This window comes from Coffea arabica, chromosome 4c (assembly GCF_036785885.1).
Source record: "Coffea arabica cultivar ET-39 chromosome 4c, Coffea Arabica ET-39 HiFi, whole genome shotgun sequence".
Lineage (NCBI taxonomy): Eukaryota > Viridiplantae > Streptophyta > Magnoliopsida > Gentianales > Rubiaceae > Coffea > Coffea arabica.
Window position 1 is genome coordinate 17,177,271 of NC_092316.1, and position 15,744 is coordinate 17,193,014.

Consider the following 15,744-nt stretch of genomic DNA (forward strand, 5'->3'; position numbering starts at 1 on the left):
GTTTGGGAGTTTAACAAAAGAAAAAAAAAGAAATATCTTTCTCTTATTTGAAAGTTTGAGAGATATGAAAAAAAAGAATTTTATGAGAATACAACTTTACATATTTGCCCTTTCAATTTGTAAATCAAAGTCCAAAAATTAGCTTTCTTATTCTCATAAATAGAATATTTGGACAAGACAAATTTTTAAAACAATTGCATAAGCATTCCCACAAGGTGAATAATAAAACAAATTTCTTGCTGGACTTCGATTCTCTTGCATGTATGTAAATCGCCTCAAGTCCTTGTAGTATCTTTTAGGTATTCTTGACATATGATTTTGATATTGACCGGAAATGCTTAGTAGGTTATCTATTTAACATAAATTAAATATTTTTAAAAAAAGAAATATCCCATAAAGTACCAATTCTTTATGGTTGTTCTCTATTACATGAGCCAAGTACCAGGTTTTTATGGGTATTTTTTCTGAATCATTTAATTTATGTTAAATACATAAATATTTGCAAATAAAATTCAAAAGCCGTTACACAAATATTTTTACGAAAGGAAAACTAGCATGTTTTGTATTTAATATAAATGAAGTTTTTGAAAGTAAAAAAAATTGTCCATAACATACCAGTTCTTTACGAGTTTCTTCCATTATATGAATAAAGTACTAGTTATTTATGAGCATTTTACTTTGAATAATACATAAATGTTTATAAGTGAAATTCAAAAAGTGGTACACTAACATTATTACGAAATGGGAACTAGTAGGTTTTGTATTTAACATAAATTAAATACGTGAAAGTAAAAAAAGAAATTACCCACTTTTTACTAGCTCTTTACGGGTTTCTTCTATTATATGAATAAAGTACTAGCTATTTATAGGCATTTTACTCTGAATCATATAATTTATGTTAAATACATAAATGTTTATAAGTAAAATTTAAAAGTGATATACTAATATTTTTAAGAAAGGAAAACTAGTAGGTTTTGTATTTAACATAAATTAAATATGTGAAAGTAAAAAAAGAAAAAAAGAAATTGCCCATAACATATCAGCTCTTTATGGGTTTCCTCTATTACACGAACAAAGACTGAGCAATTTTCTAGAGACTAAGCAAAGAAAGAAAGAGAGATTGAGTTAAAGAAATACCTTTTGTTTGGTGATTTATGGGTGAAAAACGGAAGAAAGCCAAGTTTTCTCAACTTGCTGGAAGTATTGAAAATATAGGACACATGACCAAGAAAGCTTTGCGGTGCTTTTAGAAATCAATTTTAGGATATATTGGGAATAATGAATTTTTGTATCAGCTTTGAAAGGACAAACTTGTCATATTAAAAATGTCTTTTGGCACCCAACAAGTTTCCGTCCTTTTCTTTCCACTTTTGGGCAGAAAAATTTTCAACAATTGGAGGGAGACTTTTATCCGTTCATTTCACTTCTCTTCTGTCTTGTTAAAACTTCCAAATGAAAGAAATGACCGTCCTTTCTCTCTGAATACTTTCTTTTCTGTCCTTTTCTCCCTATCCAAATGAAGCCTTGGTCTCCCAGATTCCCCCAACCCTTTGGGTCATTCCCTCTCCCTAATCACCTCTTCAATTCCCTCGGGTTCCTCCTTGGCCCCTTTTGGATCATCCTCCCTTTAGTATAGTTTAGGATTAGAAGTAGAAATAGGAAGTCGAGGTGGCAACCGTTGTAGAACCGCTGGTCCGATTTCTTTAAAAGGTAGAATCGGAACAGCACTTATAGACGATTTTGGGACCATCGGTTCTAATTTCAGCTGTGGCTCCAGTTCATTTCAATAATGGTTCTACTTGTTTTTAGTTATAATTAGTCACTCATTATTACAAAATTGAACATACAACAATATAACAATGAATTTTGGATAAGAAGAAATTAAAGAACATGAATTTAAAAGAAAAATAAGATTTTTATTATATTTTTAGCTGATTGGAAAAATAAAATATTACAAATTTTATAAAAAAATACCTCATATGTATTGTGTCGCGCCCCATTTTCGCGATGGAAAAGAAAAATAAAGTGTGAGGTTTATAAAAGATATGATTTTATTTTTAAACAAGTTAAAAGGGACCTAGAATGGGACTTAAAAAGAATGCGACAATTTGGGTCCAAAATTTAGTCTAAAAGGGTTTTTAAGAAAAAACAGGAGTCGCCACTTGGTATGGAGTTTTGGTGTACCAAGTCACCCAAAAAATAAAGTAAAACAAAATAAAACCCTTTTTGACAACTCCAGGTCTTTGAAAACAAGAGAAAATGGATTCGGGAGTCACGGTTGAAGAAAGGGAAGGCAAAGATTCGATTAACTCAAATCTAAGGCACCCTTTCAACCTAGTCTAAGCTAGTTGCGAGGTTTAGTCAAAATTTTCCTAATCTAACCCTTAATTTATCACATTTGGATGTTTTCTATATGAATGCAAATCTAAAAAATATCGCAAGGGACAACATGTTCATTCAAGGGTTTAATTGAACCAATCGCATTAATTGCGAAGGTCAAAATAAATCCTCGAAGGTGTCACAAGGATGCAAATGATGAAAAAGAAAAGAAAATAAAAGAAAAGAAATTAAATTATATACATATATATAAGTGATCAAAGAAAAAGGGAATGCAACATAAAGGGTACGGGAGGCAAAAAAAATTCGTGACATAATTTTCTTATACATGGATTAATAGGGTATTTAAACTAGAAAGTTATAATCACCCATTTCCCATGTTTAAAAAAATAATTATCCTAACATGAACAAGCAAATGAACTAGCTTAAATGGGATGCAATTCTAAATGACATGATTAGCACCTATAGCGGGTAGGGGATAATAAAATAGGGAATATCATGCAAATGAGAAAAAATCCTAAAAATGAAAGTATGCATGAAAATGTAGTGAATAACGCACAAAGATGATTCTAGCGCAAGATGACCTAAAGGGTCTAGCGTTGGACTAGCCCATTTCTAAAAATCCTTACTAGCGTTGGACTAGCAAGTAAATAGAGGGAAAAGCCACAACTAGCGTTGGACTAGTGTGGTGACGTCATGCATTAACAATTCATAGTGAAACAAATAAAACATAAATTAAAACAAATAAACACGTAAGAGCACGTAGCACATAACACGTAAACATAATATCTAGATGCCAAAATCCTAAGAAAAGCGGATAAAACACATAACACATAAGCCACATAAACACGCAACCTATCTATTACATCGGGGAAATCTAACTACAATCTAAAATGGGAAAAATATGACAAAATAAAATTAGTTATCCTATCTATTACATTTTGAGGTATCTAGATGTCTCTCGAATCATTATAAAAATTAGCTAAACAAATATAATATAAGAAAATTTAAATGAACATTTAAATGCAATAAATAAAACATATAAAATATATAAACACATAGGAACACATAGGAGCACATAGGAGCACGTAATTGACATTGAAATAATAAAATAGGAGTACCTCCCGTTTGAAGTGGTGACTAAATGGAGTCAAATTGTCCTAATTATACTCACAATGAACAAAAGGATCATGGCACCAATTTAATTGAAAAAGAAAATAATAAAAGTACCAAATTCACCTTAACATGTCAAACATAAAGAAATTTAAGCAAATCTAAAAATTACAAGTTAAGTATATTCAAAAGTAGCATAATTAGTTATTAAAGAAAAGAAACAATCATAATAAAGAGAGTCAAAATTCATCAGGGACTGAATTGCAAAAATCAAAAAAAAACTTTTGGGGATAAAAATTATATTTTTCCAAAGTTTAGGGGGCAAAATTAAATGAAAGATAAAATTCAGGGATCAAAGTGCAATTAATTTAAGGACCGAGTTGAAAGGAATTTAAAATGTTCTGGGCCACAGTGAAAAATACTTGAAAGCACAGGGACTGATATGCTAAAATGTTTTCTTATTCCTTAACAAATCAGGCCACTGGGCCATCATTTTTATTTATTTGGGCCGGATGCTACCTAAGCCCAGCCGAAAATCCAAGACCAAACACACAGGCCAGCCCGTCTTTTATCACTCAAACCCGACCAAAATATATGGGCTCCAATCTCTTAGCCCAACAGAAACCCAAAAGAAAAATAAACCAAAACCCATTTTCAAAACCCAACCAAAACTAACTCTGGGCCCATCAGAAAAATAAACATCAGCCCAAATTCTTTTTTTTTTTTCTCTCTTTTCTTTTCTTTCTTCTTTCTCTCGTTTCTTCTTTCTTCTTCGGCCAGCCGAAGCTTCAGCTTCAGCTGGCGGCCATGGCGGCTGCCGGTGGTGGCGGCGCCACCGGACCGCCGTCGCCGGTGGTCGCCGGCGATCTCTCCGGTCACCGAATTTCACCAAAATACACTCCCTCACTCGATTTTTCGCATAGATTCCATTTCCGGATTTAGTTTTTATAAAAAATGAGCCGAAAGTGGTCAAAATGCCAAGAAATCAGTTCAGTTTTTATTTTTTAAAACCCTCAAACCTTCACCAAAAATCATAAAAATTATGCCAAAACCCTCCTTATAACTTCTACAATACAACTATCATCTTAGTTTGACAAGTAAGTAACCATAAAAGACTACATTAAGGCAAAACAGTCCCTAAAATTCATTTTTTTCATTTTGGCAATTTTTCAAACAATTAACATGCATTCACAAGAAACATTTCCTTTTCCTTAATCTGGTTCATGCCATTTCCAATTTTTTAACAATCCAACAACAACAATGCAAAGCAGCAAAAACAGGAGAAAATAAGCAATTAAATATGAATTTAATGTGAAAAACAAAACGAAAAAAAAGAAAAAGAAAAAAATACCTCTAGGATAGTGCAGTCACTTGATTGAGCTTTGTGGTGGAATTCCTAAATTCCAATGGTCTGACCGCTAGTTCCCTTTCTTCTTTTATGGCTTTGTCTGTTGGGAGCAAAGAAAGGTCCGAGAGATGTATTGGCTTGGAGTGTTTTTTTTTTCTTTTTTTTTTTTGTGTGGCTTCTCCGATTTTTCCAGAGAGAACCCCCAGTGAAGAGTCCGAGTGGAGTTAGTTTTTCTTTCTTTTCTTCTCTGATTTTCCTCGTGTGTGTGTCTCGAGAGAGTGAATTGAGGGAGTCATGTTTCTGTCCTTTTTTTTTTTGAGCCCCCAAAAGCGCCGCTCCTTTTTTCTGTCCCCCGAGAATAAGGAGGGAACCAAGGGGTCTTTGTCAAATGATTTTTTTTTTTTTTTTTAAGGATAAATCTACAAAAATGAGACAAAAAAATACACTTTAAAAAAATGCAATAAAATAAATTGCTCATCAAATACAAATTATTCGAGAAAACACAAAATTTGACAAAAATTTGGTGTCTACAGCTTGCCCCTCTTTGTCTAGAGTTTCAAAGAAACTCAAGACAAAGACGTAGATACCAAATTGCTTACCTGTCTCTTCTAACCGCACCTGAGCTAAAACAAACAAGCCAACACATGGCTGAAATTATTGGACAAAATGATGCAATAACATTGCAGAAAATGTGACCGAACCCATGTAGATTTGCCTACGTATCCCACCATGGGAATCAGGTCAAACGTAGTTCGAATCAAGTGAACCACAATGAAATAAGTGCATTGACCAACATAATCTTTGCAAAGTCGAAAAAGTCTGAACTCTTAGAACTTCACAAAATGAATGAGAAAGCACAATTATTAATCAAAACAATCAGGAAAAGAAACTTGTCATAACTAGAAAAAAGATGAGCGGAGGGACGCGGTTACGCTCCAAGAAAGGGGGTAGAAGGGTGCGCGGTGGACGCTGAGACTCACCAACAGAAAATTAAATTTATCTTTTTAGAAAAAGATGCGCGGAGGGACGCGATTACGCTCCAACAGGAATTTAAATTGTCAAGAAGGGGAGATAAAAGGGTGCGCGGTGGACGCTGAAACTCACCAACAGGAATTTAAATTGTCAAGAAGGGGAGGTAGAAGGGTGCGCGGTGGACGCTGAGACTCACCAACAGAAAATTAAATTTGTCTTTTTAGAAGGGTGCGCGGTGGACGCTGAGACTCACCAACAGAAAATTAAATTTGTCTTTTTAGAAGGGTGCGCGGTGGACGCTGAGACTCACCAACAGGAATTTAAATTGTCAAGAAGGGGAGATAGAAGGGTGCGCGGTGGACGCTGAGACTCACCAACAGGAATTTAAATTGTCAAGAAGGGAAGGTAGAAGGGTGCGCGGTGGACGCTGAGACTCACCAACAGGAATTTAAATTGTCAAAAAAAAAAAAAAAAAAAAAAAGGTAGAAGGGTGCGCGGTGGACGCTGAAACTCACCAACAGAAATTTAAATTGATCTTTTTGGAAAAAGATGCGCGGAGGAACGCGATTACGCTCCAACAGGAAATTAAATTGTCAAGAAGGGGAGATAGAAGGGTACGCGGTGACGCTGAGATTCACCAACAGGAATTTAAATTGTCAAGAAGGGGAGGTAGAAGGGTGCGCGGTGGACGCTGAGACTCACCAACAGAAAATTAAATTGTCAAGAAGGGGAGGTAGAAGGGTGCGCGGTGGACGCTGAGACTCACCAACAGGAATTTAAATTGATCTTTTTGATTGATTTTTTTTTTTTTTTTTTAACAGATTGGTGGGATTGACCCGAGCCCAATTAAACACTGAAAGAAATGAAAATGCAAGTTCAAAACCATCAAACTGAAAGATTAAAATGCATGTTGCTCAAGTAGTAATAAAACAAGACAAACTTACTTGGCGGACTTACAACTTTCTTGATTAATTTTTTTTTTTTCGAACTTTAAAAGAAAGGGAATTATGATTTTCTTTCTTTCTTCGAAAATGTGCAGCAAAACTTGGAGCTCAATCCTTCTACCATTTGCCCCAGTGTGAATCATGCTCAACTAAACCAGTATTATGTCACATAACCTTTCCTGCAAAAAGGAAAAGAAAGGAAAAGAAACAACTGTGATGAAAACACTGCCACCACCATGAGATCCCTTTGCCTTGAGAGCCGTGTAAACATGAGTTTCAATATCGATAAACTGCTTCTTTAGGTCCGGTCGACAACCTCTTCAGAATCTTTGTAACCGTCAAATGTCAGTCATCCAGACTTTGTTACCATAAGATCCTCAATCTCAGGACCCCTTTGGGATAAATTATAGGGGATTGTCTTTTGAATGAGACCCAATAAATGGGAAACATAAACAATTGCAAAAAATAGTATTCATCATGCAATAATGCTAATATGAAATAAACAATGATACACAATAAATAAATGAAATAGCAAATAGAATAGTAAAACAAAATTGTTGAGTTTTTGAATATAGGCCCAAGGATCAAAATTTGGATTCGTGTTTAGAGGATGGCCTTTGCTGAGGAAAAATGCTCCATTTGACCCTTTCGTAGTCATCCATTTTGGAATTTATTGTCGGCAAAAGAACAACAGTATGAAAGAGACCCAAATCAACATAGTCACCAGCTTTCAGACCTCAACATCTTCTTCTCTGTTGCTGATTCTCTTGTATTCCAAAACCCTACCTCAGCGCTCTTTCGGGTTTTCACTAAGGTTACCCCCACCCTTTTCATTTTTCTTTCTTTTTTTTTTCTTTTTTTTTTTCCTCTTTTTTGACTCTTTTTTTTTTTTTTTTTTTTTTTTTTTTAGAAGGTGCCTTTTCAGGTTTTCACCTAGAGACATAGACAAGACAAGTTTAACCCCAACTGTATCATTGCAGTCATAATCTGATAATGAGTAGCATCAGTGAGACAATCTTCTCTGACATGTTTCAGAAAAGTTTGTATTTACATCATTTGCCAGTTGAAACTTTTTTTTTTTTTTTTTTTCAAAGTACTGCAAAAGACGAAATTCGGCAATTTTAGTTCTTGTGATTAGGATCGGATAGAGTAGCAAAGGAAAGGTTAAGGCTTGAAAGGCTTGACAGCGGATCATATGATGGGTTTGCAATCATTTGAGATAGCATTCTTTCAAAACTTACCCCGATCTAGGGTGAGAAAGAGATAAAATTTGCCCCAGTTTAATTCTGACAGAATCTCTATTTTCTCTCTCTCTTTTCCTATATTTTTTTCTATTTTCTTTTTTTTTTTTTTTTTTTTTTTTTTTTTTAGAAACAAATTGCCCCAATATGGGGTTAGTGATCTTAAGGGACAGCCAAGCGAAAAGGAAAATGGTTATGAAGAGTCAAAAGGAAAGAAGGAAAATTAGGGATAGTATATTGAAATGGAAAAATGAGAGGAATCATGCCTGAAATCCATCTCTCGCAGTATTTTTTTTTTTTTTAAGAGATTTTTTTCTTTTTTTTTTTTCTTCTTCTTTTTTTTTTTTTTTTTTCAAATGAAAAACTTTTTGCACATGTCTGCATTGATTGGTTGGGGAAAAACTTGTCCGTCCATTTCCATAAGAATAAGTGCTCCTCCGGATAGCACTTTCTTAACAATGAATGGTCCTTGCCAATTGGGAGCAAACTTCCCTTTAGCCTCATCTTGCATTGGAAGAATCCGTTTCAAAACCTTATCTCCAACTTCAAACAAACGGGGTTTGACTTTTTTGTTGTAAGCCCGAGCCATTCGTTGCTGATAACATTGTCCATGACACACGGCATTCAACCTCTTTTCATCAATCAGAGACAACTGCTCTTGACGTTCTCTGACCCATTCAGCTTCTTCTATCTGAGCTTCCATCAGAATGCGCAAGGAAGGAATTTCAACTTCTGCAGGTAGTACTGCTTCCATCCCATACATAAGAGAGTAAGGAGTTGCACCAGTAGAAGTTCTGATGGTAGTTCTGTAGGCCATCAATGCGTAAGGCAGCTTCTCATGCCAATCCCGGTGTGCTTCAGTCATCTTACGAATGATCTTTTTCAAATTTTTATTTGCGGCTTCAACGGCTCCATTCATCTGAGGCCTATAAATGGCAGAATTTCGATGTTTGATCTTGAACTGTTCACATAATCCATCCACCATATCATTGTTGAGGTTTTTGGCATTATCAGTGATCAACGTTTCTGGTACCCCAAAACGACAGATGATATTATTTCTCAAAAAATCCGCCACCACTTTCTTAGTCACATGCTTATAGGACGCGGCCTCAACCCACTTGGTGAAATATTCAATCGCCACTAAAATGAATCGATGCCCATTTGAAGCAGGAGGATCAATAGTTCCGATCACATCCATTCCCCAGATCGAACATGGCCATGGAGCAGTCATACTATGCAATTCCGTAGGAGGAGCACGTATAACATCACCATGCATTTGACATTTAACACACTTTCTAACAAAATCTACACAGTCATGCTCCATGGTAAGCCAAAAATATCCTGTTCTCATGATCTTCTTAGCCAGTAGATGCCCATTCATGTGTGGCCCACAGACCCCACTATGCATTTCTTTCATCATATAATCGGCTTCCTCTTCATTGATGCATCTCAAAAGGCCCAAATCAGATGTTTTCTTGTATAGCACTTCTCCATTCAAGAAGAATCTTGATGACATTCTGCGTAAGAAACTTTTTGCAACAGAATCAGTATCAGGAGGGTAGGATCCCGTTTTCATGAATTCCTTAACATCCTTGTACCAAGAGCGACCATCAGTGACCCTTTCTGTAACCAGACAATGCGCTGGCCCATTCTGAAGTTGGATCTGTATAGGTTCAATCACCAGCTCATCTGGATGTTGGATCATTGAAGACAGAGTAGCTAAAGCATCAGCAAAGGCATTACGAGTGCGGGGAATATGTCTGAGTTCCAAATTCCTGAATTTGCTGGCCAAACTAAGCAAGTTACAATGATACAACATAATTTTTGAATCCCGAGTTACCCACTGTTTAAGCGTCTGGTGCACAAGTAAATCAGAATCACTGAATGCTATCAGGTCCTTGATTTCCATGTCCAATGCCATTTTCAATCCAAAAATACAGGCTTCATACTCAGCCATGTTGTTGGTACAAGGAAACTGTAATTTGGCGGTAGCAGGATAATGTTTCCCTTCAGGCGACACTAAAACTGCTCCAATTCCAGCTCCAAAAGAGTTTGACGCACCGTCGAAAAATAACCTCCATCCAGGATACTGCTCACTCATGTCCTCAACTGCTCCAACGAACAGAATTTCTTCATCAGGAAAGTAGGTATGCAACGGCTGGTAATCATCATCTCTTGGATTTTCTGCCAAATGATCTGCTATGGCTTGACCCTTGACTGCCTTTTGTGTTGTGAAGACAATATCGAACTCGGAAAGGATCATTTGCCACTTAGCCATACGTCCCGTGGGCATCGACTTTTCCAATAGGTATTTTAGAGGATCAGAACGGGAAATCAAGTAAGTGGTATAACCGAGCAAATAATGTCTCAACTTCTGAGCTGCCCATGCTAAAGCACAACAACTTCTCTCGAGGAAAGAATAGTTGGCCTCATATGCTGTAAATTTCTTGCTCAGATAGTAGATGGCTTGCTCCTTTCTTCCAGACTCGTCATGCTGTCCCAGAACGCATCCGACAGCCTCATCACGAACAGACAAATACATAATCAGAGGTCTCCCTGGCTGAGGTGGCACTAAGACCGGAGGATTTAACAAATAATTCTTGATCTTATCAAAAGCCAGCTGACAATCTTCATTCCAATCCATCGGCGCATTCTTTTTCAACAGTTTGAACAAAGGCTCACAGGTAGAGGTTAACTGTGCAATGAATCGGCCAATGAAATTGATCTTTCCAAGAAAACTCTTCACATCTTTTTGACTTTTTGGAATGGGCATATCTCGAATTGCTTCTATTTTTGCAGGATCTATCTCTAAACCCTTTTTACTAACAATAAAACCCAATAATTTACCAGCCGGAGCTCCAAAAGCACATTTCGCAGGGTTCAACTTCAAATTATACTTCCTCAATCTTTCAAACAACTTCTTTAAATCAACCAAATGGTCCTCAATCTTCTTGGATTTAATTATGATATCATCCACATAGACCTCCATCTCTTTGTGAATCATGTCATGGAACAGGGTAGTCATGGTCCTCTGATAGGTGGCTCCAGCGTTCTTCAACCCGAAAGGCATCACTCTATAACAAAAGGTTCCCCATGGGGTGATAAAAGAGGTTTTCTCTCTGTCTTCTTCTGCCATCAAAATTTGATGATACCCAGCAAAACAATCACCAAAAGATTCAATTTCGTGTCCAGCAGTATTGTCCAAAAGAATATGAATGTTTGGCAAAGGAAAATCGTCTTTCGGACTGGCCTTGTTCAGATCTCTGTAATCAACACACACTCGCACCTCCCCAGATTTCTTAGGCACTGGCACAGGATTCGATAACCAGATGGGATAATGAGACACCATGATTATCTTAGCATTGAGCTGCTTCACAATTTGTTCCTTTATTTTGAGACTCATTTCTGGTTTGAATTTACGTGGTTTCTGTTTTACAGGTAAAAAATTTGGATTGGTTGGCAACCTGTGAACCACTATGTCCGTAGAGATCCCTGACATATCATCGTATGACCATGCGAACACATCTTGAAAAAACATTAAGAATTCAATCATTTCCTCCTTTTGTTTCCTATTCAGATGAATGCTGACTTTAACTTCTTTAACCTCCGTCTTAGTGCCAATATTGATGATTTCTGTTTCTTCTAAGTTGGGTTTGGGTTTCTCTTCATACTGTTTTAAATCCCTTGAAATAGACTCAAATTCTTCCTCGGTATCGCTCTCGCTTTGAATTTCAGATTGCATGATTTCAAGCTCATGAGAGATATCGAGATTGCAGCCATCGAATTCCAAAATGGTGACATCCAAAGGGTCAAAGGATTTTATTTGTGGCCATCTGAAAATAGAATAGAACATAAGTAATAAACAAATAGCAAATACTGGAGAAGCCTTTCATTTCATTAAGTTCAAAATGTATCGAGACTTCACAAAAAGATAGATATACAGACATGATTGCTATTTGAAGACATATTTAACTCAAACCTTTATTTTCATTTCAGCAATTTTCTTGAACAAAGCAAGTTATATTAACTGAAACAAGAATAAAGGTTTAAAAGATGAAAGCAATTTCTTTTAACAAAAGATCCAGACTACTGTCCTATCTGGATGTGATCTAGACAAAAGACAATCCCCTTAAATTTACCGAAATTCCCTTCGAGAGGGAAGATAATCAGCAGTCCAGTTCTGAATAGCTCCTTCGGTAATTGGCAAAAATTCTGCAGTCTCTAATGGCTCCTCCTCACAAGTAGCCCCGACAAATAGCTGAGACAGGTCCACTTCAATCTCCTCCACAGGATTCTTCGTTTCAGGCATAATCACCTCCGATGGACGAGGAAAAATGTGATATAGCGGAGGGATATATAAGGCAGTTTGCTTGCCCTTCTTTTCGGCTTGTTTCCGAGCTTGCATTTCCTTTCTATCCTTAGCAGTTGGATGAAATCCCAGTCCAAATGTATCCTTCTGCGTCGGGATCTCTATTGGCTCCAAAATTCCTTGCAATTCCCTCCCAAGACCTTTTCCTATTTCGTATCCGCCTCGGATCATCTCCCTAGCCATCATAATACTGGCCTCTGGCAAATTTGATTGAGTGAACGACTTATCCCTAGATGCCCATCCTACAGAGACTATGTCAGCAACATGATGAGATGAAATTGGAGTCCCTTTTCTGTCTTCACCTTTGAATTTTGCATCAATGATCATGGTACAGTCATCCTCAGCAAATACAGTAATGAGCTGATCATTCACAATAAATCTCAACATTTGATGCAAAGAAGATGGCACTGAATTGGAAGCATGTATCCAAGGTCTTCCAAGTAAAATGTTGTAAACACTGGAGAAATCCATGACTTGGCAAGTAACTTGGAATTGAGCAGGGCCTATCTCCAATACGAGATCTGCTTCACCCATAGATTCCCTCCTTGAACCATCAAATCCTCGAACCACAGTTGCAGATGGACGGAGTTTAATATCAAAAAATCCAAGCTTGGTGAGAGTGTTCCATGGACAGATATTCAACGCTGACCCATTATCCACTAAAACCCTCGGCAACAGCTTTCCATTGCAACGGACCGATATATACAAAGCTCTGTTATGCCCGATCCCTTCTGCAGTCAGATCATCATCGGAGAAGGTAATATAATTAGCAGCAAGTACATTCCCCACGATGTTAGAAAATTTATCCACCGGAATATCTTTAGGGACTTGAGCTTCGTTCAGAATTTTGAGCAATGCTTCTCTGTGCAGCTCGGAAGTCAAGAGAAGATTCAGAAAAGAAATCTGAGCAGGCATCCTATCCAACTGCTCCACTATTTTGTACTCGCTTCTTTTCAGCATTTTCAGAAAATCTACAGCTTCATTTTCAGACACACGAGGCTTGGGTGTCGGAGATTTAACTTTGGCCCTGGATTGAACATCAATATCGGAGTTTCCCACAATTTTTCCAGATCTAGTAATAGTAGATATATCTTCCTTCAAACAATCTTTACCCCCAATTAACAGACTGGGCTCCTCGTAGTTCCATGGTACCTCTTGCAAGTTATTGACAGGCATTTGCTCTGGAAATTCGAGAATGGCAGGCTCTGATATATCCCATTCAAAAGAAGGAAGATCCAAAATAAAAGGAACCTCAGAATTGTCAACCTCGGAGGGCCCTCCTTCTACCATAAATGGCTCTTCTTTCTCAAACACAAAAGATTTTAATTTTTCCTCAGTACTATCCTTAGTTATGGACTCTTTAACAGACAGTAGTTTCCTCATCTCCACATGGTCAGTCTCCATCACGCCAAATACTTCAGTTTCATCTACAATGTACTGACTGGGGTCGACAAAATCTTCATCAGCGATGATAACCCCCACAGTGCTCCCATGCTCAGGAAGAGGATTCTTACTAACATTCGGTCCCTGCTCTCCTTTTCTTCTGAGAAGGATGTCTCCAGAGTCAATCATGTCCTGAATTTTATGTTTTAAAGCCCAACAATTGCCAGTGGTATGACCTGGACTTCCAGAATGATAAGCACAGATTACATGCGGATCATAACCAGCAGGAGGACCTCTAGGATAGATTTTGGGAGGAACAGTGCCAATTTTTCCAGTTGCTTTTAATTGCTCATACAACTGATCAATAGGTCGGCCCAAGTTGGTGAAGGTTCGAAATTGCCTCTGAGTTTGAATTCCACTGGTTTGCAAAGGATTTTGAGAAGGGTTATTGTTTTGCAGGGTTGGTCTGGAATGATAAATGGGACGAGAGTGATTTTGAAAAACAGGTTGTGGAGTTGGAGGTAAGGGCGAGGTATTCAAATGATTTGGTCGAGAATGATGGAATTGGGTAGTGGTGTGGTAGACTGGTTGAGGATTGGTGTAATACGGGTAAGGAAAAGAATAGGTGGGATGGTTTGTGGGTCTGAAAGACGGGCCCTGATCCCATATAAAAGCAGTTTCTCCTTCTTTCTTCTTGAATGGGGGTTTTTTCCCATTGTTGCTTTGATTTTGTAGAGCATCTAATTGCAACTTTAATGCAGACACATTAACAATCTTTCCTGCTTTGACAAATTCATCATACTCCTCCAATTTGTTAATGATAGCAGCAAATGGACTTCCAGTCATGCGAAAGATCTCTTCAAAATAGGGTGGATCGTGAGTCTTGATGAAAGTACGAACAATCTCCTCCTCAGTCATAGGAGGCTCCACTTTGGCAGCTAACTTTCTCCACCGTTTTGCGTAGGTCTTGTGATCTTCCGACGGCTTTCTTTTCGTACCCTCCAGTGTGGTTCGTGTTGGTGCCAACTCACAGTTAAATTCATACTGCTTCACAAAAGCAGTTGATAGATCCAACCAGGTTTTGACCTCTTCAGATTTCAAATTTGAATACCAATCTAGAGCATCTCCCTCCAAACTTTCCGGAAATAGACGCATAGGCAAACTCTCGTCATCCATAGGTTTACCTAACTTGTTGGCAAACATTTTGAGGTGCGTCTTAGGATTTCCAGTTCCATCATACTTGCTAAATTTAGGGGTTTTGAATCCCAACGGTAGCTGAATATCTGGGAAAAGACATAATTCATCGTAGTCCAAACCACCATGCCTGCTCAACCCTTGATTCTTTCTCATAAAATCATCGAATCGGTCCAATCTTCTTAACAAATCTTTATCAATGGGTGTAGGTTGTTCTTCCATCGCCGCCTTCCCTTGAGATCCAGTATCCAGTACAAAAGGCTCTGCAGTATGGTGGTGGGGTCCCTGAGGGTTGGGGGGAATGTTCAGATTGGTTTGTGGATGGGTTTGAGGGATTTGACTACTGGTTGGGTTCACCAATACATAATTCGGATGCATATAGGAAAAATCTGAATTTAGTCGGGTGAAGGTATTTTCAAGTGGGTTAGCGCAAGGAGGAAAGAAAGGTGTTTGGGTATTGGATGTATGGAGTGGTTGATAGTCTAGTGCAGGTGGGTGATTATCGATAGGTTCTTGGTCGTTTGGGACCCCACCACCATTGTTGCTAGCGACCAGCTGATCAATTACACGCCTTTGTGCGGCCATTTCAGCACTTAACTCATTGAACTTGCCAAGTACCTCATTTAACTGAGCTCCCAATGCTGTGAAGTCCGGTGATGTAACCATAGCAGATCTTTCCGAAGCTTCAGGCGCTGAACTCATGTTTACAGACTGTCTCAAGGCTCTACTTCGGGACCTGGTGATGATGGGGCTTCTTTGGGTAGCAATTGTGAAAAATACCTGATAGTGGAGAAAAGAAACTGATTTAGAATTGAATTTTCTGTCAAATTGCTGTAATTTATT

General features: G+C 37.7%; 1 protein-coding gene across 1 annotated transcript; it reads right to left on the minus strand.

The window, feature by feature from the left end:
- Positions 1-8,279: 8,279 nt before the first annotated feature.
- Positions 8,280-15,603, minus strand: LOC113739068 (uncharacterized). Its single transcript, XM_072044853.1, has 2 exons — positions 12,095-15,603; positions 8,280-11,788 (listed from the first exon to the last, which is right to left on the minus strand). Exons 1-2 carry the CDS (start codon positions 15,601-15,603, stop codon positions 8,308-8,310), a joined length of 6,990 nt encoding a protein of 2,329 aa, XP_071900954.1. The 3' UTR covers positions 8,280-8,307.
- Between the last annotated feature and the right edge of the window lie 141 nt (positions 15,604-15,744).

Coding starts and splice junctions, on each gene's coding strand:
- LOC113739068 (XM_072044853.1), bottom strand. CDS start 15,603: ATGAGTTCAGCGCCTGAAGCTTCGGAAAGATCTGCTATGGTTACATCA. Junction 11,789..12,094: donor CCCTCTCGAAGGGAATTTCG/GTAAATTTAAGG, acceptor TTCTATTTTCAG/ATGGCCACAAATAAAATCCT.